At 40.4% G+C, this 23205-nt stretch overlaps 1 protein-coding gene across 1 annotated transcript in view; it reads left to right on the top strand.

Moving 5' to 3' along the window:
* Window positions 1-23205, top strand: part of plxna4 (plexin A4) — a 326516-nt gene that overhangs the window by 124186 nt on the left and 179125 nt on the right. Inside the window, exons 4-5 of the mRNA XM_028043958.1 lie at window positions 2903-3031; window positions 16252-16352. Of these exons, the coding sequence (XP_027899759.1) occupies window positions 2903-3031; window positions 16252-16352 (230 nt within the window). The remainder of the gene's footprint in view (window positions 1-2902; window positions 3032-16251; window positions 16353-23205) is intronic.

Raw genomic sequence — 23205 nt, 5'->3', positions numbered from 1 at the left:
TAGATAATTTCATTTTTACCTCCTGTGCAGGAAAAAGTGTTATCTACAGGGCTTTACAAAGTATTCACATTTTGTAACATTACACCAAGTTGTGTAAAGTATTTTGTTGGGATTTTATGTGGTGTGTCATGCATTTGTATTCAGTACAAATGTTGAATTACTCATTTGTGGAACCAACTTTTTCTGCACCTCTGGGACTTTTTGAGACCTGCGAGCTTTACAAATGATATATATGTCTGAGAATTCTTCAACAAAGTAGGTAAGCTCAATCGCACTGAATAAAGAGTGTTTGTGAATAGCAATTTTCAAGTTTTGCCATAGTTTCTAAGAAACATTTAGGTCTGGACTTTGACTGGGACATTCTACCACATAAACGCTTGATATAAGCAATTTCATTGTAGCTCTGGCTGGTAGCATGATGGTGTCATCACCATGTTTCACAATGGAAATAGTGGTGTGTTAAGGAGGATGTGAACCACATAGTATTACATGTATACACCAAAAAGTTCATTTTTGGTCTAAATTGAGCACCTTCTTCTGCTTTTTCTTGGCACTCTTTTGTTGTTGGCTTCTTGGCTGTTTCTCTAGTTAAGCCACACTGATAGATGGATGGCTGAGTCCTGGTAGGTTTGTAGTTGTACTGTAATCTTGATTTGCAAAGCTTGAAAGATTATTAACTAATCTTCTCTAACAAACCTCTAAGGAATAAACTACATGCAGGCAGACTCAGTTTACTAATTAGGTAAGTTATTTGCACTGGATTTTAGCTTAGGCTGTCGAAGAGGCTAAATCCAAATGCAATACAGTATCATGTAATAATGTAGCATGTTTTAGAAAACATACTACATACTTTGCCCACAAAAGACTTTTTGTGGACAAAGCCAAAAGCTTTGCTGGCACAGCTGCCTTTGTAAAATGTGTCAAATGGTCAATAATACTTTATATGATCTGCAGGTTTTGCGACAAAGTCTGACCATCTTCAATTCAAATCAGTGGTTCTCCCTTGCATGCTCCTCTTTAATCCCAATGTGACTTAGCTCACCAGTATTGCATGCTTGTGGACATGCGGTGCTCTCCCTGGTGGCTTGTTTGTTTTGTTGGTGGTCAGATCCAGAGATGATATACAGGAGCTTCCCATTGAAGCCTCTTTGCTCCCTGGTGACTGTGAATCTGTCCCAACACAATAAAACTCTATACTCAGCCACTGCTATACACTGTCAGCTCTTAAACTCTATGCAACTCAGCACTTGGTCATTTGCACTGGGGGTAATATGATACACTCATCTTTCACTGAATGCACATTCATTCACATGTGGTGTTCTGTAGGCATATGCACCTAAAATGAACTCACCTAATAGGCCAGATTAGATAACCTCACCTGCTGAATCTGGCTTTAGTTCTTGTAATAGTTTCTTTCTTCTTGCCTCCTTCTCTTCTTTCCCCTGCCTATCTGCCTTCTGTTCTTTTCTGTGCAGCTGACCCCAGTCCATACAATGACTCCCAGTGGAAGTGTGTCAGGCTTTGATAAAACAGAACTCGAGGTTCTTTGTGATCAAGGTCACTACCTTCTCCGAGCAGGAGGCATGGCAGGAGGTGAAGAATGGCTGGGAAACAAACAAGAAGGCAGACCTGAATGAAATCAGGGTGAAAGATGGAGGCTGTTTTAAGAAATGTCATGTTGTGAAACTGGATATTTGAGGGAACGGCTGGGCAGCACCTAGACTGCACATGGTTTCTCAGTTTATGATATAATAGATGACTATTTCTGTGAAGCCAAAATAAGTTTTGGCTGGAAGACAGACAAGCAGAAGACTTTGTGTGCATTTGTATCTTTTGGAAGAGAAAATCGTGAAATTTAAATAATGGAATTTCAATCTCCCAATATGAAGAAAATATACAATTCCTTAAAACATATAGTACCCAAACTTATGGTCTATTTCAACAAAAAAGAAATTAGTTGGTAAGAGTATCCCAAAAGTAATAAAAAAAATAAAGCTTTGAGAAATTCAAAATTATAAATAGCAATGCCCTGGTTATTAACAGCTCCACCTTCTTAAAAACTTCAGCTTTCAAGGAGCTGGGGTTTTTTGTTGTTTAACGGTGGCAGAGGGAATACAGAGAGGTCGTTGTCATAATCTTATTATAATTAAGCATGAAGTGACTCACCTGCCTGGTCGACCATCTGCTTCCTGTCCAATTATCTCCTGTTTGTGCCCGTTACCTGCAAACACTTTAGACTGAAGGGCACAAAGAACTACCAAGAGTCATTACAACTTTAATAAGACTTGCCTTACACTTGTCCGTATGTCCATAGAGACCAGTGTGTATGTCTGTATGTGCAAGCTTAATCTATAGCGAGCTGAAAGCTGCTTGTGTAGGTTTGTGTCAGAACTGCATTTTTCTGCCAAATTAGAGGAAGAGGAGCAGATTTAGAATAGAATACAGTTTGAGTGTGTGCATGTGAGAGACGGGCTTTGTAAGCAGATGTCCTGGCACTGCTCGGACCGTTTCTATCACATCAGTGTGCAAAGTGGCAATTCCATGCCTTTTCTGCTGAGGAATCTTACCTGGGGATTCATGGAGCACAACTCTTGCCCAGATGCCATATTACCATAATTGCTTTGAAATGACTCAAACTATGATCGAGAAAGATGTACTTTTGTGGTGCAGCAATTAAAGCTATAATGTGTTGGAAAATGTACGGTTGCGTCTACTAAACAAACATTCTTAATAACACCATCAGACATGACTTCAAAATACAATCAACATTTATTTTCTATTTTCTTTGTGTTCTTGTAACTGTCTTCTATTTTTCTGATATATGTTTGATACTAATAAAATTACAATGTCAAAAATAAATTTGAAAATACCAATCTTGTTTTTTGTGCTTTGGATTTTTCAGATCCGGGTAGATGGTTCCTCTCGTGCCCTTCAGTATGAGACTGTTCAAGCTGTTGAGAATGGACCCATCCTGAGAGATATGGCCTTCTCCTCTGACCACCACTACCTCTACGTCATGTCGGAGACTCAGGTCAGAAACGCAAGAAAAATCACGTTTTCTCCGCTTGCTGTCATATTATTTCATTAAAAGCAGCAGTTCACATTTTATTATGTAAGAAAGTACAATAATCTTTGGTATGCCGAAAAGAATTTTGGTACAGGATGGCATAAGAATGGAAAATGTTTAGATGCTGTGACTGTTTTTTATAGTGGCAGACTATGAGGGCAGATCTATAGAGGATAGTTGTTTTAAATTATAGGGAGATGAGAGTGGTCTTCTTCCACATGTGTGTGCACCCACTGTGCATGTAGGCGTGTGCACGAGCAGATTTACACCATCTCTTAGTACCTTTGATGACATGAATCTGGTGTAAAATAGCAGCACTCTGTGTAATGGACACAGTCCGTGAATACCTATCCTAGACAAAACCCACCAAAATAGCACCACTAAAAGTCACTTTAATGCAGGCTCCTGTGAATGACTGGATTTCGTCTGATGTTCTACATGACGGCACACGTATAGAAACACATTGATTACATTAGATCATAGGTGGGGATGGCCTTTTTGGCATCACATTGGCCGCTACACACAATCAGAGCCCAACAAATACAAATACGGTAGCACAACTATCCTGGTAAATACACAGCAATTGCAATCATATTAAGAACATTTCAGCTTGTTTCATGATCTGAAACGTTTAAGTGTGGCAAAATAAATAAAAACTGAAGAAATTAAGGGGCCCAACACTTTTTTTACAGCACTATTTGTTTGAATGCGACCTAGCTAACAAATGAATATGATGAAGGCATTATCAGAATGATAAAAAAAATAAAAATATTGCAGCATTTGTGAAATACTGTCCAACTTGTAGTGTAAATGGCTTTGAAATAAGATTGAATTGACCTGTATACAATTATTCTAAATCTGACTAAATTAATGTTATGTTTGTGCTGAACTGGAAATGATTAGTTTGGACAGGATTGGGTGCGATTAGATTTTATGTGAAAATATTTTGATATTTTTTCTGTGTACTGTGATGACTTTTCTCATGTTTGGGTACTAACTTTATATTTAAAATAACATGCAAAACAGAGACATAATCAGGATAACAGTGGATCTTCGTTTGCTACTTACTATTTTTGGGACCATTTAAAAATCTTGCCGAATCTTCAAAGTACATATAATTTGCACATTATTTCCTTTTTTATACTCCTATTTCCTGCCATTCAATATCACTGAATCATTGTTGTTTTGTTGTCAGCATTAGCCTTCCCTCAACTCTACATTGTTTGCTGCTTTCAGAGGCTTAAAGACCTCTGAAAGGTCTTTAATCCTTTTGGTGTCAAAAATTGAATTTTTGACACCATGGAATTGTCAGTTTTTACTGTTAGAGTGCATAGTATTTGTTTGTGTGTGCAAAACTGCACAAATTTGAGGAGCCCAGATTATTAGATAATGTTCTAAATATCAAACAAACAAAGAATGAGTTAAAGCTGCCCTTTTAGTCAGAGCTATCATCATTTTTCCTTGAGGTCTCAGTCTGTCAGCTGAATGAGAGATGATGGAAAAACAAAAATATTCAGAAGTTGTTTATCAAGAGTTCAAATACGCGGTCTGCCGTGTGTCTCTCTCAACTATTAATGTGCTAATCTGCCTTCTCCCCACTTAATAAACTTTATAAAAGATCATGGAGATCAACATTGTGCATAATAAAACTTATTCTCAATTTTGTCGTATTTCACATTATTTTATGTGTCATTGTTACAGCCAATCAAGTTTACAAATTCAATATTGTAATTATACAGCTCATACTGGGAAAAAAACAACCAAGTGGGTTACAACATATGAAGGCTTTTTAGTAATTAGTCAATTTGCTCAGTTGTAAGTCTGAGCTCCTCTAACAGTTTAGGCAAAACAATTGAGAATTGCCAAACACAGAATAAAGTAGTAAATAAAGGCAAAAAACACACAAAAATACAAAACCCAAATCCAGTGTACAAACAATCTTAATCATTGCCTGAGGAGTTTGAAGAGTGTGAAAAGATTCAGTGAGTACCACTTGTTTGTATTCTTTGACTGATTGATTGTACTTGTGTGATTTAATAAATTGTATGTTTTTAAGGTTAATAAATGTAGGTACCCGAATTAAGTTTTCAAAAAATTATTTCAGTATCACTTGATATTTAGTGCTTTGAAGAGCAATATGTGAATTAGTCCAAGAATTGCCAGGGTTAGTCATTATTAAGGATTTATCCTTTTGATTCAGAAAATTTGAATAATGTGTTAGTATCTCTTTCCACCTGCTGTGATTCTTCTATCAAAAACAGTTTAGTTCCGACATGTCTTTAATCACTATCAGGAGTAAGCGCAAATTACTTTCTGTGAGATATAGACACACAGCTAGAAAATTCTTACTATTTTCCTTCACAGATTTTTTGAAATGAAATTGTTTCATCTTCAAGTTCATGCCTCAGGTTAGATCCCAAATAGTTCTTGAAATGGAAAAAAATTCAAACATGCACTCTCATTTGGCAAGTTTCTAAACAGATTACAGTGTTTTTCTGACTCAGAGAGAATCAGTAATATTCACTTGTTAGGGTTTTTTAAACTGTATAATGTATTTGCTCACAGGCTGCACACAGCAACATACGAGGACACTCGTGGAACTCCTAGCAGATGTTGCATTTTATAGTATGGCAGGTGTGGTGTTTGTACAACACTATTAGATGCATAGGTTAGAAAAATAAGACAAGCTTGAAATAAAATGGCATAAACATGTTTTACAGAGCTGCTGTTATAGCCATAAACACACAGTTATTGTTCAAAACCTTGCAAAATGACTTAATTGGTTTTCTAACAATCTTCTTATCAGAAATAACTACATTTAATGCTTTTGAATCATAAAAAAATAGTTCCCAGAACGTCCGGTGTCATATTAATTTCCTTTGTTCTTAAAAAAGGTGGGATTCTATTACTTTATTGACTTCAATTACTGTTTGATCTGTTCAGCAATAAATGTCAATTTGAATTGCCATTGTTTGCTTTCTGCTAACCTCACAGTGACTGCCAATTTCAGAGGGCATGTGGATGGTCATCCTAGCAAGCTCCAGTATCGAGTGAGGAACCACTCGCTTGATGATTGCGCCGGTTTAGAATAACATCCAGAACACACATGCACACTCCCTATTCCCAGCAGTGATGGATGCTATTAAAGCAGGCTGAGTTGGTCGATGGCTAAAGGCCACCTGCTGTTTCTGGGGCCTGGAGCCGAGACGCTCACTGAGAGAGTGTGATTCTTAGAATGAGGGAGAAATACAGACAGAGGTCAGAAGGAGAGTGGCAAGGGTGCCCCGAACAGGCAGCTGAGAACATAGTTGATCAATAAAGCTCTTCACATGCTGTTTTAGCCCTGAAATGCTCCCTTCAGCTTGGTGATGATGGATCCTAGCGGGTGTTTGTCCTCCACTGAACAGAGAAAGTTAGTCACTTAGACTGGGATTTTGGCTCAGAGATAATCTGTGTCTCCTAAAACGGAATTAAATTATTTTCAGAATGAGTGAAATATTGGGAAATTTCAAAAATTTGCTAAAATGTGGAATGTGCTTTTATGTTTTTCTACTTTTTGCCACTAACTTAATTAAATAATGTTTAATTAAGTGAACATCTGAAAGAAGATCCGTGGAATGCATAGCTTTCTTGACTTTAATGAAGAACTCTTACGAAGCAGTTACTATGAATACAACCATTACTAACCCTATCTTGAGGGTTAGTAATGCCAAAAGGATGCAATCTTTTCAGTCTCAGAAATTCTGTTTTAGTCATGCCATCATTGCAATAGACTGTCAGACAATATAAACTCTTCTAAGAGCCAGGCATATTCATTCACTGTATTGATTGTAAAAAAAAAAAAAAAATGTCCCTTTCATATTCACTGTTTTGTTCCTCTTTTTTTATTTCCACTTTCTATATGTCTATTGTCTTTATTAGGCTTATTTTTCATCGAGGATTATTGAATTTTCCAACTACAACCTATTTTCATGAAGACTTTGTCAAGATAATGAGGAGCCATTGTAATTTGTTTTCTTGCCTAGTATTTCTTACATTTCTTTATCCTTATTCTGTATCTATCTCTCTTTCCGACGACCCATTTTCATTTTTATCATGTGCCATCCCCCAATGCTCCTTAATGGAGTGATCTGTCACTCCTGGTTCCTTATTAATCCAGTGATTGGTGGTCCTCTAATGAGATTTTTTTTCCCACTGCCTCACCCCTCAAGATTCACACACATACAGGCATGTCTGATTTTTTGTGTTAGTGGGTTAAATAGATGTTCAGGCATAAAACACTTAAATGATGGAGCAGCCTGTGATTTTGGATGCTAAAGTTGCTGTTTGAGTGATTAGGGCAGGTCAGTCCCACTGTTGATATGTGCTGGTACCAAACCTCCCTACTGTGTTCAAATGATGTTTGCACTGTTTCATGTGTCAACCTCATCCTGGTAGAAGACGATATTACATTATCAGCTCAACATCCATAAAAAAACAACAAAAGAAACAACATAATATGCATAGAAATCACTTACTAATTCCTCTGGCACTTTTTATTGTTGTTTTTCAACAGTCGAATGATTTAAATAGGAGCAGACTCTGAGATGTATAATTTATAATTATGAAATACTTTTTTTCCCCATCAATGTTGCAAATAAACAACTATAAAATCCACAGATCATTTTAGGCATAAATAAATGTAAAAAAAATATCTAATTTTTCTTGGAAAATATTGATTTTAAACACAGCATAAATATTTATATCTCTTAACTTTTTAACATTTGGTCACATTCTAACTACAAACGTGATTTTTTTTTTTGTTGTTTTTGTTTTGTTTTTTTATTCTAATGAAATCAACCAGATGATGGTCAGGCTAGATCCTGAAGAGCTGATGTCCTGCTTGGGATTTTATCAAGTTCTGCAAAGTCCTGCTAATGAGCAGTTTAATTGATTCAAGTGTGTTAACCCAGGGGAACAACACATTCAGGACTATAGGGACTAGAGTTGCTCACCTCATGTTATACCAGCACAAAATGGAGGAAAGATTACATGTGATAATTACAACATTTTCACCAATAAAAATAAAAAAATAGTGGCATGCACTTATATTAAGCACTCACATGGGGGTGGCCATCATGCTGTGGATTTGCTGGTAAACGTTTGGTAAAGTGGAAAGATTTAGATCATATTTATTTGTTAGAATGGCTTAGTCAAAGTCAAGAAATATTTATTTATGAGCTAATTTTAGAAGAACTACTCTCCATGTTTACACTTGTTGGACGCATTCTGAAAATGCTTGCATCAGTAAGTGTAGCTAAAGACGATTTTACAAAGTGTTGACTTTTAATTGCTGAAGGATTTGGTCTGTTGCCATCTGTGATTTTATTTTCACTTCAGGTTTGCGCTACTTTATGAATGAAAAATAACAAAATGTAGGAAAGGGTTATGAAAATTTTATAAAATTTCACATCCTGCATTTTCTTAAAATGAATATGATTTTGACTGCTGACCACATTATTCGGCAGCTGGCTGTGCTGAGACATGAGTTTGAGAGCATTTGGAAGTTATGCAAGCCATTTGTTGAGTCTTAGTCGTTGAATCCATCCTTTAGTGTTCACTAAGTCATGCTGTTGCCCTGCAGCAACCAGCAAGTCCTCAAACTTATCCTTCCTACTCCTATCAACTGAGTCAGTGCTTAGATTTTATGTGACTTGTCCCGAAGTTGCCTCAGTCTGTCTGTAATTTCTTTTGACATTTGTACGACTTTACATTCAGCTAAAGAATTTGTTGCCACTGTCACATTCAGGGTGATGAAATATTTATATTCAGTGTAGCAAATGCTGATCTGTAAGTGTGAATTATTGAAAATGTGTACAGCAGGGTGAGATCGTTCAAAGTCAAATCCTTCTTTTCCATCCCCGAGGGAAATATGATAAGCCAATTTGTGGAAATATCACATCCTCACATCTCAGGCAAAATGTTTTCTACCGAGATCCTTTAATTTCTATCAGCAAAAATTTTTGCCCCATCCTTCAGTATCCGACTTCCCCAACCCTCGACTGTGTGGCTGAGAATTAAAAAGGTGTTCAGATGTGCATATTATGTTGTGTCAGAGATTAGCTGTAGACTTGTGATCTGACAAAGCAGCTGCACAGAGATGATAGGCTCCAGCTGTTTTTGCCTGACATTCATTTGAAAAATTGTCAACAAAGTGGTTGAAAATTATCTTGATGCGATCTTATGAAGCTTGACCGGTTATCTGTTTTCTGCAAACCCATTATTCAGTGTAACAGATAGATATGTTAGACAATTTGTCATTTATGTAGGACGATGTTAAACACCTTTGGACAGGATCTTAGTTCCTAGTTACAGTCCAAGCAGCTAGTCTGGTGAGGTCGGATCTCTGCAGGCTGTACAAAATTAATCACTGTACGTCCCAAAAAACTTTTGTGCCAAATATAAATCTTTGCAGTGATCTGCTCACCCTGACTCGTGCACTGGTAACTGACATTTTAATAAAAACACATTCAAACAACATTGCATATACTGTATGTATGATGCATGCTGAGGTTACACTACTAAGCATTGGAATATCAATCAGTTGGAAAAAATAGCAGGATGTCTTTGAAATTATCATTTGTAAGCTGCCTCTTGCTTGTTTAACTGCATTTTCTCTTTGGGTAAGAGAAGCTCAGAATCTCTGGAAGAAAAAGATGAGAGAAAATGATTGATTATTTCCAAGTCATTTATCTTGCACTGCCGAGGATGACAGTGCAATTGATGGCTCCGTCATTTAACCTCTGGAACGTCAAATGAAAACAATATTACACTTGCAGCCACTGGGCCGCACTGTTAGTTGAATTTATGATGTAACAATGTCAATTGGGTGTTAACTGATTGAGCGGTGCCTCAGCTGTGATGAGGCATTGAGTGGTTGATGTGTCCCTTGCTTCATTTGGTTCCTACGTCAATCTTAGCCTTTATCCAGGTGGAGAGGAGGGAGGTGAGACAAAGAGCAAGACAAAAGAAGAGAGATTCACCAAAAGAAAGGGATGATAAAACTGATGAAGTTGGTTTTCTATCCAGTAAGTTACTATGAATTAAAAAAGCACAAAATTACTAATGTTAGTACAGGACATGACTTAAAGAGCTTGCAAAACAGACCTTTTAGAATATATTGAAGAGAGAAATTGGGAAAATGTGGTTTAATTGCAGTCTGTTTGGCATCACAATATCCAGCAACAATCTTGCAATTCCTTACCATTTTTTTCATTAATGTTTCATGGAGTACTAACTTCCATAAAATAAGCCAGGCTGACATTCTGACTGCAGATGGGGATATTTTTGTTTTTTAACATGACTCTAGCGAAGCATTTATAATCCGACTTGATTTTTAGAATATTAAATCTGCTACAATATGTGTGAAATGTAGAGTAAAAAGCTAGAAGTTTACAGGTTGTACAGGTTACATCAGAATCTTACTATCTTCGTTGTCATAATGGCAGGTCAGTAAAATGTGGTTCTCATTAATGGTGTCCTAGGTGTGAAAATAATGTGTTCTCTTAAGGTTGTTGATTTTGTCATAACTGTGAAAATAGCATTACTAACTGACAACATGTTAGCGTGTGATAGACATGTCCTGGTCATAGTTTTGTCGATAATTTCTGATCTCCAGCAGTGTAAACCTCTCACATCCCGATAGAAATGTTTGCAACAAAAATCTATGATTAGCCATGATTAGAATATTTCTCTCTAGTCTTTTGTCATTAGTGACAAATAGTTCAAAAAGCAACAGATCACATCCTGTGTGCGAGGAAGCAGTTTCTTTAAAATAAGTTTTATTTCTTTTATTAATTACATAACTTACCCTTTAACTGGTCTTTAGCATATTAGTTTAGCAATTAGCCAAGGGAGACACATAAGTCTCCCTTGCCTTTACTTTGACATTTTGAAAAGTCTACTAACATTTCCAAATCCAACATTTTGCATGACGGAAAGCTCAAAACAATAAAATTAAATGATGGTACTTTGCTATAATAAGTTTAGCTTTCCTCTTATCAGTTTGCCAAAACATCACTGTCAGGCCACCAACAGTTTCTTGAAGCCTGAATGGTCAGTCATTCTCCCAATGATAATTCAGTTTAATTTGAAACAGCATCTTACACCTTCTGTGCTTTTTTGCCTTTATTTCAAACGCTTAGTGTTCTAACTGATCTGAATTACTAAATCCAAGTGACTTCACTTGGTAAAACCATCCACACTGAAGAATGTTGTGGCCAAACTGAAAATTATCTGATTGCTAAACCAATTTACTGTTAACCAGTTTTTGTCTCACAAATCTCTACTTCCCAGCCAACAGAGTGGCTGCATTGCAGACACTGAGCTAAAATAATGAACAAACTCACAACGGGGAAGGAGAAAAAGATGAATTTAGCCTAAGGGTGGAAGAGAAAAGATAAGAGGAGTTCAGTGGGCCCCACAGGCTGTAAATCAGGATTGGACTATCAGTGTAATTTCCCCCTCTCTGTGCATGTGGAGGGTGCTGCAGGTGGAATCTCTCTTTAATTACAAGTCAAGGGAGGCAAGAAAATAGCCAGATAAAGAGAGGAATAGAGATGAGGCAGAGGAATTAGTTGATAATAAAAAGTCTCTGCAGATTTAATAAATCATCAGTTCTCAGTCTAGGCTGAGTTGAATGCTCGTGGCATTATGTAAAGAGAAGATGGTAGGTAAAAGGAGAGAAAGAAAAACAGGCAGTGTAAATCACATTCAAGAAGAAATTTTTTGGTATATTTCTCAAACACACCTTTTTCTTTGATTTTCATCTGCCATGTGTCAAGGCACAAACATATATGCATATTGTATATGTAATTTGACACCATTGTGCCGCTGTAGCAAATGATCAAAAGTGTCTCCCATCTCTCTCCCCTCGCATTAAGGCATCAACTACCTCTGTGATCTCTACTCCTTTTAAAAGCGTGATTGTATTCAGCAGCATCCATCTCTACCTATTGTGAAAGGTGGGAAAGTGCTGAGTGTAATGGCTGTCATTTACTCACCTGAAACAGGAGGGAATTATAAATGCTGTGCACCCCATCCTTTGTGTTCATCCCTGCTGATATGATAGCAGAGTCACAGTGAAGAGATGGTGAGCTGTAATGGTCGACTCACTGGTTAAGCACACGAAGAAGATAGCATAAAATGAATGTGATATCGAGATGAGAGGGACAAGGGGTGCATTGGGTCGTTTAGCCACCAAATCCCTCAATTTTGTGATAAAAGTGGAGACAAAAGTGTTGCCCACTAAAGTGTGAGTGTGTGTGTATTAGACGGCAAAGGAGAGCTCTGGAGAGATGATGAATGTGTGATGTTACACACCTCAGAGCATCTGAGTGACAGAGACAGGCAGACAGAAACAGAGGGAGAATGAATGATATCAGGATCTATGCTCTGGAACAGAGGGCTCCTATTGGCAGCCATCGCTTCTGCCAGACTCTGAATACGGTGTGTGTTTGCTTGAGTGTGTTCTCTGTGAACAAAACCATATCCCCTGATGCAGGCATCTACTGCTTCAATAGTCATGAAAATATTTTCCATTCTACAGTCGGTATTATTTCTATATTTTTATACTAGTCCCCTTAAATATATTGCTTTTGCTTTTTTGCTTTTCTTTGTCACCCTTCAGTCTTTCAGATCATGTCTGTCTGAAATAAATTATCATCATCCAAAATATTTCATTTACAGTATTGTTAACGAGACGAAAAATAAAAGTAGTTTTAAAATAACAATTTCATTTATTAGGAAAAATTAGCTTTCCAAACAATGTCGTCTTTCATGAAAATATTACTGCCCCACTTGTTAAATCCTGAATTCACTGTGACTAAAATTGTTTCAATTTCACTTGCATGTTGCAGGCTTGAATAATGTGTTAGACACCTCTGTCCCATTTAAAATGAGATTGTCTAACATTATGAAGTAGGCTGGAATATTGCAAAAAGAAACGCATCATGCTTCATGCTCTAATCTAAATAAATTAGAAACGAAGTCATTGACGTTGTTTAGTCTGCAAAGGATTGAAAAGCCAATAAGACTCCAGCATTGTCCAGAAGTTGAGAGAGCGTGGAACAGTGGTGAAACTTCCTCGGATTAACTGACCTACCAAAATTACTTAGAGAAAATTGGCATTTCAACCAGGAGTTCATAAAGAGACACAGAACAAACTCTAAGCACCACAGACCAGCTTGCCTCAGTTAAGGAGAATGTGCATGATTCCATTATAAGAAAGAGATGAGGAAAAGTTTGATTCATGTATTTGAGGCCAACCCCAATAATGTAAAAGTCTATCTTTAATGCCAAAAACACCTTTATCATAGCTAAGACAACTTAGAAAATAATCTAAAAGCTGTACATCCAATTAGTTTTGAAAATTTGCTTTAAACATTCTACATTAAACATTTATGTATGATCTAAATGCATAAATGTTAAATCTGTAAGGAGGTAGACAATTGATGCTAAATTATACATTGTAAAGTGTGCAGAGGTAGTAGTATTAATTTTTACAATTTTATCACAATTTTTATTACATGGTTACAAACCATACACACATGCACATACGTGAGGAAATGGTATTTTCAACCAGTGTCAAAAAAAGAATTTTGCACCATCCACAGGCTATCACAGTGGCCTTTCTCTTCAACAACTAAGAGGTTATTTCACTGGCAGTGTACTGAAGCAGTTCTAAATGTTAGGAGGAAGAGCAGAGCTGAGGAAGGGTGACGGGAAGAGAGGAAATCTATCTTGTGAGACGCATTGTGCAGTGTGGATCAGTGTTGAGTTTGATCATGTGCACACAACATTGCTCCTCTATCTCCCTGATTCCATCTCAAACTCATTCCCTTTATCTACCTAATGCAAATATGCCTCAACACAGCAGGAAGGGCACAACATGTTTGCTATTTTTCCCCCCAAAGCGCACACGCAAGCTTTACACACAGATGCACCTCTGTTGTCTCTAATCTGTTATAACTTGTACAATTCCTCTTGACTTTGACAAGGAGATACACATCCTTTTAAACTCATTCAGCTATGTGTGAATCCATTGTGCGTGTGGTGTGTGTGTGTGTGTGTGTGTGTGTGTATACATGTTTATATGCTATTTATAGCACCCTGCTGAGACATGGTAAACACACAAACGTATTGAGTCAAGAGAAGGAGCAATGTAGTGCGGTGTAGTGTAGTGATATTTTTCATATACATGTATACATTAAATTTCCCTTCCCTTCAAGATAGTTGCAGAGTTAGTAATATTGGTTAGCAAGAAACTGGAAAATGACTGAATCACTAATGAGCCTCCCTACAGTTTATTAAAAGTGTGCTCACACAAGGACATATCTATCTGGGAGTGAGACTCAATGCACTTCCCCCCACTTTTGAAAGTATGGTAGATGTGTTGGCAGTTCAACATTATCTTTCAAAGCAGAAGCTATTTACTAGTTGCACTTAATCTGGTGGCTGCATTCTAGTTTTAGGCATTAATCTTTACATAAATTAGTAGAAAGGCAGCTTGTTTTGTTAAATACGACCCCACCACAGAAAACAGTCACAAGAAAGATGACTGTCGATGAGCAGAACAAAGTTTAATTCACAGTTACAACTGTGTGAATTTGAGTGTCATATTTGCCTTTAAAAACAAATCCAAGAATACCTAGTATTTTTATGTACACTCTAAAGAGGGAGGCCACAAGGTTCTTTATTTATTTTGCAATATTTTAGTGAGTTTTCTAAAAAATATTAAGATATAAAGTATGTTCTAAAGTCAGTTTGAAAATCCTAAAACAAGATTATATTATAAACTGTATTTCGTGAATACAGGTAACCCGGCAAATCTTTTAGCCTCCTTTTCCCCCAAAACTGTTAATTTAGGTCCTTAGGGGGTCAACCTTACCCCCCGTTATTCAGGCTGACGTCATACCTACCTTAGTAAGAGGAGACACTTTATCAACCCCTTACCCTGATCTTATCAGTCCAGCAATGGTGATCTCATCTCTCTTCTGGCTGTCAGGGAGCAGCATGAGTGACAGCGGTCATCCACCAATGATGGCTCTTTAATCAAAAGTGCCAGTAGCCTGTTGTTGTCATGGTGATGAGAGGAGGGGACAGCTGAGATCCACCTCACTTTTGCCCCTTGTGCTGAACCACTTAAGGTCCATGCCAATCAGTGCCAGTCAATGCCAGTTTGAATTGGCAGGCCCATATATCATCATAGATGGAGTGCTAATCCCTAGTGACCCAGTTCTACCATATGGAGTCGCTGGATTGGAGAAAGATGAAAACTGTCATGCACTAATATTTTTAGTTAAAAATGTCTTGCAAAATAATTTGCATGATATTTTTGGATAGTAAAGTTTACACTGTTTTAGACTTGTACATATATTAAGACTGCGGACAGAAGCTAAAAGTACTTACATTATGCTCCTTTGGATCTTAATGAAGTTGAAAGTTTAGCTGCAAATGCAAAAATAAACAGGAGCAAAAAACTAGAAAAAAAAATTACAAATGACTGAAAAAGTAATTTGAAGATACCAGAAGAAACCAATTATACATCATATTATCAAATATTTTAGATTATAGCTTAAAGGGAAGCTGAACATGTCTTTACAAATGATCCCAATGGTCAAGAACTGACTTCTTTTTTTGTAAACGTCATTTGAGAACCATCCCCAGAAGTTTTCTGATATCCATGCAGAATGGTACAAAACAGGGGCATCATTATCCTGAAAGAAGTGTTTTGCCATACATGTTTGGAAATGCAGTGTTTCCCTTTAAAAAAAACAATCATCATTGTGCAGAAGAGGATCCTCAGTAAGGAGGGACATCTGCTGTCACAATTCTTTGTCTCCCTAGGGGTTAAAGTGTTCATCTTTTTAATATTCCATGTTTGAGGTTGGCTTGCAAAGTTTAAACAGGCAAGTTTGTGGTTTGAGAGGAGACATGGCCTTTAAAGGCATTTTGTTCTCTGAGATCCAGTCTTGTGGTTATGTGGCTGCATTTAGAATAAGTAAGAGCTTTATTTTCAGAGCAACACAAAGTTTTTTCAGTATTAAATATGTTCTTTAATATTGTCCAGTCCTAACAAAGAAATTCCTTAGAGCTACATTGAGTGTGTTCACTGATTTTAATTATTTTTCTTCTTTTTTTCTCAGCTGTCGAGAGTGCCGGTGGAAGCTTGTGGTCAGTACTCCACCTGCAGTGAATGTCTTGGATCAGGTGATCCTCACTGTGGCTGGTGTGTTTTGCACAACATGTAAGTACCTCTCAGCATGTCTTCACTCCTGCTGGATCATTATCTGTGTTTTTCCCTTTTTTTTATCGGTCCTGTAATATGACATGTTGAAGGATTTTGTACTTGGGTTATATCCTCCTCTACCTGTGGGATGTTTGAGCACATGCCCAGCACTCCATTCTTCCCAATCGTAGAGGATTCAGGAGCACCTTATGCCGGTGCAGGCCAATTGTTGGATTATCTTACTGGATTGGGCTTTTTGCCAAGAAACCCCCTTAGATCCATTACCCAACTAAACCACTGGCATTCTTTACCGGCCCTGAAACAAGAGCCTGGTGAGAGCGTGGACACTGGTGGGCACTGCCAAGGGTTCCAATTGGCACCACTCCAACCTTGAAAGTAAGAGGTTTTGCTCATATTGGAAACTGTTGGCAATCACAGAGATGATCCCATTAACCTTTAGATACCCACTTGACCCTGCTAACCTGTTACCTTTGGCCTTTCTTCTAAGATTGCACGTCTCTGTCATATTTCCCTCAAAATGCATAAGCACGTACACCAAGATGGGCACAAAACCACAAACAACCCATCTTGTCCCTCAAGATTGCAGAGGGAGATGGTGCTTGGTGGGGGCAGAGACTTTTTCCCACTACACTGTAAATTGAAAATTGGTTTCTTGGGTCGGTGATAGCTCAAGGGTAAAGTGGCTCCGGGTGTGCGCGGGTGTGTATGTGTATGAGTGAGAGGGACATTGAGACCAGTACATTTAGCACCTTTATCCCTGCTACCACCGAGAAGACGTGACGAGGGCAAGGAAGCAATGCAGTGAGAGGAACACAGTGAAACCTAGATATAAAGGAACATGGACAAGGAAGAAGAGATAAAGATGGGAAGAGTAGAAGATGAATGAGACAATGACAAATAAAGAGAGCTGGAAAGCAAAGCAGTCAAGAATAGATGGTAATAAATTCTTAGAAAGACAAGGAGAGAAATGGTTTCAGGATGATCATATATTCCAAGGCTGGGGAGTGAGCGAGTGCAAAAAAAAGTGTCAGGTCACATCGAGGATAAAGAATAAATGGAAGAAAGTCGAGCAAGAAAAAACAGAAAATGAATACATATGAGATCCCTGAGGTAGAAATGAACTATGATGGATGATGAATGGATCATGGAGCTCAAAATTGAGGTTACAGGCAACAGTACACAAACATGTTCCTTCATGAATCACTAATTCATTGGTCCAGAGACTTCCTGGTTACAAAAACTTTTAGAAGGAATTGCTTTTGTCAGCATTTTACTGGATCAACTATTGATCTATTTTTCTATTACTCAATCATTTTTGTAAAGTTTTGTAAAATGAAACATTTGTGCACACTTGAAGCGTCAATATCAATGAACACAGTGGTTTTATTTTTGTCATATGGGTAGTTCTGCAATTTAAGCTCAAAAATGATTCAAAGTAGAGGTGCGTATATTGTGCCTATGGAATATACTTGGGTGTTTTAACCTAGTTGCTTTTACAAATTGATCAGGATGAATACTCATATGTGTTGACTGCACCACAGCTCCAGAAATATTGCTGCATCCTCCTAGAAGGAGTCCTCAGATTGTAGTTTCCAATTTTTCATTTAGGTAAAAAATTTTGCATTTTTATGGCAGACATAAAAAATATGAGCTAAACTTATTAAGTCTTCATATAAAGACTTACTAAAACACATTTGAAAAAGCTCCTCACATGAATGACAGCAACTTGGGCCTCCCATGGGCCCACCACCCGTGGGAGGGGCCAAAGGGGTCGGGTGCACTGTGTGATGGGTGGCGGCCAAGGGAGGGGACCCTGGCGGTCCGATCCTCGGTTGCAGAAACTGGCTCTTGGGACGTGGAATGTCACCTCTCTGGTGGGGAAGGAGCCGGAGCTAGTGCGTGAGGTCGAGAGGTTCCGGCTAGAAATAGTCGGTCTCACCTCGACGCATGGCTCTGGTTCTGGAACCAGTCTCCTTGAGAGGGGCTGGACATACTTCCACTCTGGAGTTGCCCAGGGAGAGAGACGTCGGGCAGGAGTGGGCATACTTGTTGCTCCCCATCTCGGCGCCTGTACGTTGGGGTTTACCCCGGTGAACGAGAGGGTAGGATCCCTCCGCCTACGGGTGGGGGGACGGGTTCTGACTGTCGTTTGTGCTTACGGGCCGAACGACAGTTCAGATTACCCACCCTTTTTGGAGTCCTTAGAGGGGGTACTGGAGAGTGCTCCTCCTGGGGACTCCCTTGTTCTGCTGGGGGACTTCAACGCTCACGTGGGCAACGACAGTGAGACCTGGAGGGGCGTGGTTGGGAGGAACGGCCCACCCGACCTGAACTCGAGCGGTGTTCTGTTGCTGGACTTCTGTGCTCGCCATGGATTGTTCATAACGAACACCATGTTCAAGCATAAGGGTGTCCATATGTGCACTTGGCACCAGGACACCCTAGGCCGCAGTTCGATGATCGACTTTGTCATCGTTTCATCGGATCTGCGGCCGTATGTCTTGGACACTCGGGTGAAGAGAGGTGCGGAGCTGTCCACTGACCACTACCTGGTGGTGAGTTGGCTCCGGTGGCGGGGGCGAAAGCCGGTCAGACCTGGCAGGCCCAAACGTGTTGTGAGGGTCTGCTGGGAACGTCTGGCGGAATCCCCTGTGAGACGGAGCTTTAACTCCCATCTCCGGCAAAACTTCGAACACGTCCCGGGGGAGGTGGGGGACATGGAGTCTGAGTGGACCGTGTTCCGTGCCTCCATTGTCGAGGCGGCCGATCGGAGCTGTGGCCGCAAGGTTGTCGGTGCCTGTCGCGGCGGCAACCCTCGAACCCGTTGGTGGACACCTTCGGTGAGGGATGCCGTCAGGCTGAAGAAGGAGTCCTATCGAGCCTTTTTGGCCTGTGGGACTCCGGAAGCAGCTGATGGGCACCGGCGGGCGAAGCGGCATGCGGCTCGGGCGGTTGCTGAGGCAAAAACTCGGGTGTGGGAGGAGTTTGGAGAGGCCATGGAGAAAGACTTCCGCACGGCTTCGAGGCGATTCTGGTCCACCATCCGGCGTCTCGGGGGGGGGAAGCGGTGCAGCACCAACACTGTTTATAGTGGGGATGGTGTGCTGCTGACCTCTACTCGGGACGTTGTGGGCCGGTGGGCAGAGTACTTCGAAGACCTCCTCAATCCCACCAACATGCCTTCCACTGAGGAAGCGGAGCCTGGGGACTCTGGGTTGGGCTCTCCAATCTCTGGGGGCGAGGTCGCCGAGGTGGTTAAAAAGCTCCTCGGTGGCAAGGCCCCGGGGGTGGATGAGATCCGCCCGGAGTTCCTTAAGGCTCTGGATGTTGTAGGGTTGTGTTGGTTGACGCGACTCTGCAATATCGCATGGACATCAGGGGCAATTCCCCTGGATTGGCAGACTGGGGTGGTGGTCCCCCTGTTCAAAAAGGGGGACCGGAGGGTGTGCTCCAATTATAGAGGGGTCACACTCTTAAGCCTCCCTGGCAAGGTCTATTCAGGGGTCCTGGAGAGGAGGGTCCGTCGGATAGTCGAACCTCGGATTCAGGAAGAGCAGTGTGGTTTTCGTCCTGGTCGTGGAACACTGGACCAGCTCTACACCCTCAGCAGGGTCCTGGAGGGTGCATGGGAGTTCGCCCAACCAGTCTACATGTGTTTTGTGGACTTGGAGAAGGCGTTCGACCGTGTACCTCGGGGAGCCCTGTGGGGGGTTCTCCGGGAGTATGGGGTACCGGGCCCTTTGATACGGGCTGTCAGGTCCCTGTATGACCGGTGTCAGAGTCTGGTCCGCATTGCCGGCAGTAAGTCGGGCTCGTTTCCGGTGAGAGTTGGACTCCGCCAGGGCTGCCCTTTGTCACCGATTCTGTTCATCACTTTCATGGACAGAATTTCTAGGCGCAGCCAAGGTGTTGAGGGGATCCGATTTGGTGGCCTCAGGATCTCATCTCTGCTTTTCGCAGACGATGTGGTCCTTTTGGCTTCATCAGATCGTGATCTGCAGCTCTCGCTGGATCGGTTCGCAGCCGAGTGTGAAGCGGCCGGGATGGGGATCAGTGCCTCCAAATCCGAGGCCATGGTCTTGAGCCGGAAAAGGGTAGAGTGCCTTCTCCGGGTCAGGGGGGGTGTCCTGCCCCAAGTGGAGGAGTTTAAGTATCTCGGGATCTTGTTCACGAATGGGGGAAGAAGGGAGCGGGAGATCGACAGGCGGATTGGCGCAGCGTCTGCTGTCAAGCGGGCGCTGTACCGGTCCGTCGTGGTGAAGAGAGAGCTGAGCCAAAAAGCGAAGCTCTCGATTTACCGGTCGATCTACGTTCCCACCCTCATCTATGGTCATGAGCTTTGGGTCATGACCGAAAGAACGAGATCGCGGATACAAGCGGCCGAAATGGGTTTTCTCCGTAGGGTGGCTGGGCTCTCCCTTAGAGATAGGGTGAGAAGCTCAGTCATCCGGGAGGGACTCAGAGTAGAGCCGCTGCTCCTTCACATCGAGAGGAGCCAGTTGAGGTGGCTTGGGCATCTGGTCAGGATGCCTCCTGGACGCCTCCCTGGTGAGGTGTTCCGGGCACGTCCCACCGGGAGGAGGCCCCGGGGAAGACCCAGGACACGCTGGAGGGACTATGTCTCTCGGCTGGCCTGGGAACGCCTCGGGATTCCCCCGGAGGAGCTGGAAGAAGTGGCTGGGGAGAGGGAAGTCTGGGCCTCCCTTCTGAAGCTGCTACCCCCGCGACCCGACCTCGGATAAGCGGAAGAAGATGGATGGATGGATGGATGGATTTTTATGGCAGACATAAAAAATATGAGCTAAACTTATTAAGTCTTCATATAAAGACTTACTAAAACACATTTGAAAAAGCTCCTCACATGAATGACAGCAACTTGATGCGTTAAACCTCCAGGCACAGTCTGCAGGGCTTTTGACAAAAGGCACAACAAATTACATTTTGTGAATTATAATGGAAGTCTTCTGATGTTTTCAAACTGTCTTGATTTTATTTGTAAAATAAATACTTTGTCTTGTCCAAGGTTAAACATATTTGCTAGAATCAAAAGCAAAGGCATAAACAATTAATCTTTCAGAATATATAGAAAGAAAGACCAAAACACAAAGAAATCTCTGTCTGCCACCCACACACACACTTTGTGCTGGAGGGAAAATGGTTGTGGGGAAGGACGGCAAGCCGTTCCACTTTAAAAGTGTTCCTCCAGATAGTTTGTTGTTCCAATCAACCTTGAAATCACCTCACGGCTCCGAGGAAAAAAACAGAATTGCATGCTCCCCCTCTCTCTCTCCGTTTTACTATCTTCCTCTCTTATCCACACACACTCCCTTTCCTCTTCCTCCATCACTATTGCCTTTATTTACTCTATAGATCGGTGAGAGGAGCTGTTAGCGAGAACACCAGGGCAAGAGCAAGAAGGCAATCAATATTACAGGAGAGAAAATCAGCCTGCTTCTTTGATAGCACTCATACTGTCCTTGACAAACACCAATCATTTATTTTAAAAATGTCATCAATGTCACACGTTTGACTCTGAACAAGTTTGTGGTTTTTTCTTAAAGACATGTGATTGTTTCTATCCCACCAAATGTAAATCATTTGTGTGTGTTTGAGCCTTTTGTGAAATTTGCACCAGATTTCCAGTCTTCCAGGAAGACCTTACTCCATCTTGTGAAACTGGAGGTTCACCTGTCAACTAAACTGTCTTGGTCTGCTTGTGCTGAGATGTGCATGCTTATGCTAATCCCTGGCTAGCTAAGCATTTGAAAGGAAGGTTTTGACCCACATCACTGCCTAGTTTTCACCTTTGCTTTACTTTTCACCTTTTACCACTCACATTGGAAGTCACATTCTGTCAGTAAGTAGAGGGAAAAGGGCTCATGTAGAAGACTAGGTGTATAAAAATGTTTGTTTGCTTTTACATTAAGAAAACAATTTAATGATATTTAATTTGTAATGTCAGAAGGGTGATGGCCATTTCGCCCTTTGCCATTTCAAATGTTGTGATTGGAAGATAAACCTTCCATTGCAGGTCATTTGGTACTAACCTAACATCAATTCATACCCATCTAAGGGACATTTGGTACCTGTTTTCACATTAAATATTTACTTTGTTTAAAACTGGATATTCAACTGCATCAAATTGAGTTTGTGACTCCAACATAATAAATTATAATAAAACTCTATAATGGAATAATAGAGTTTTATATAATTAACATATAAACTCTATAATGGAATAACATAACATATAACATAAACTGTATAATGGAATTATAGAGTTTTATTAGGACCCTATAATTCCTGTCCTCGAAGGCCAGTGCCCTGCACCCTTTGATACAACACACGTGAATCAAAAGAATGTGATTCTTTTGATTCACAAAAGAATCAAAAGAATCTTTTGTGAGCCTATTTTGCAGGATTTTGTAAAATAGGCTGAGGAGATGATTAAGTCTTTTAATTCAGGTGTTTCAGAGCAGGAACGTCTTCGTAATTTGCAGGACATCAGCCCTGGAGGACTGGAGTGGCAAATCCTCATTGTACACATTAACCCAACTCGTGTAAATAAATTGCAGTTCATTTGTGCTTCTTGAAAATATATTTTTTGTAATTTCCACATCCCAAATCAATAAAGCTCTGGGGATTCATGTCTCACTGTTTTTGTTTACATCACAAGGGTGATATGGCGTGCTAGTTTTTCACCAACTTCCATCCACACTTTATTCCCTCCAAGTAAGGCAGCGGCTCTCCTACTGAGAACCGATATACCAGAGCTCCTCCAGCCATGTTGTGGATATGTTACCTCCCCTAATGTTGCTCTGTCAGCTGTCAATTTGTAAGTGGTTAACTAGCA

Source organism: Xiphophorus couchianus, chromosome 17 (genome assembly GCF_001444195.1).
Source record: "Xiphophorus couchianus chromosome 17, X_couchianus-1.0, whole genome shotgun sequence".
NCBI classification, from domain to species: domain Eukaryota; kingdom Metazoa; phylum Chordata; class Actinopteri; order Cyprinodontiformes; family Poeciliidae; genus Xiphophorus; species Xiphophorus couchianus.
This window is presented reverse-complemented; position numbering and strand designations above follow the sequence as displayed.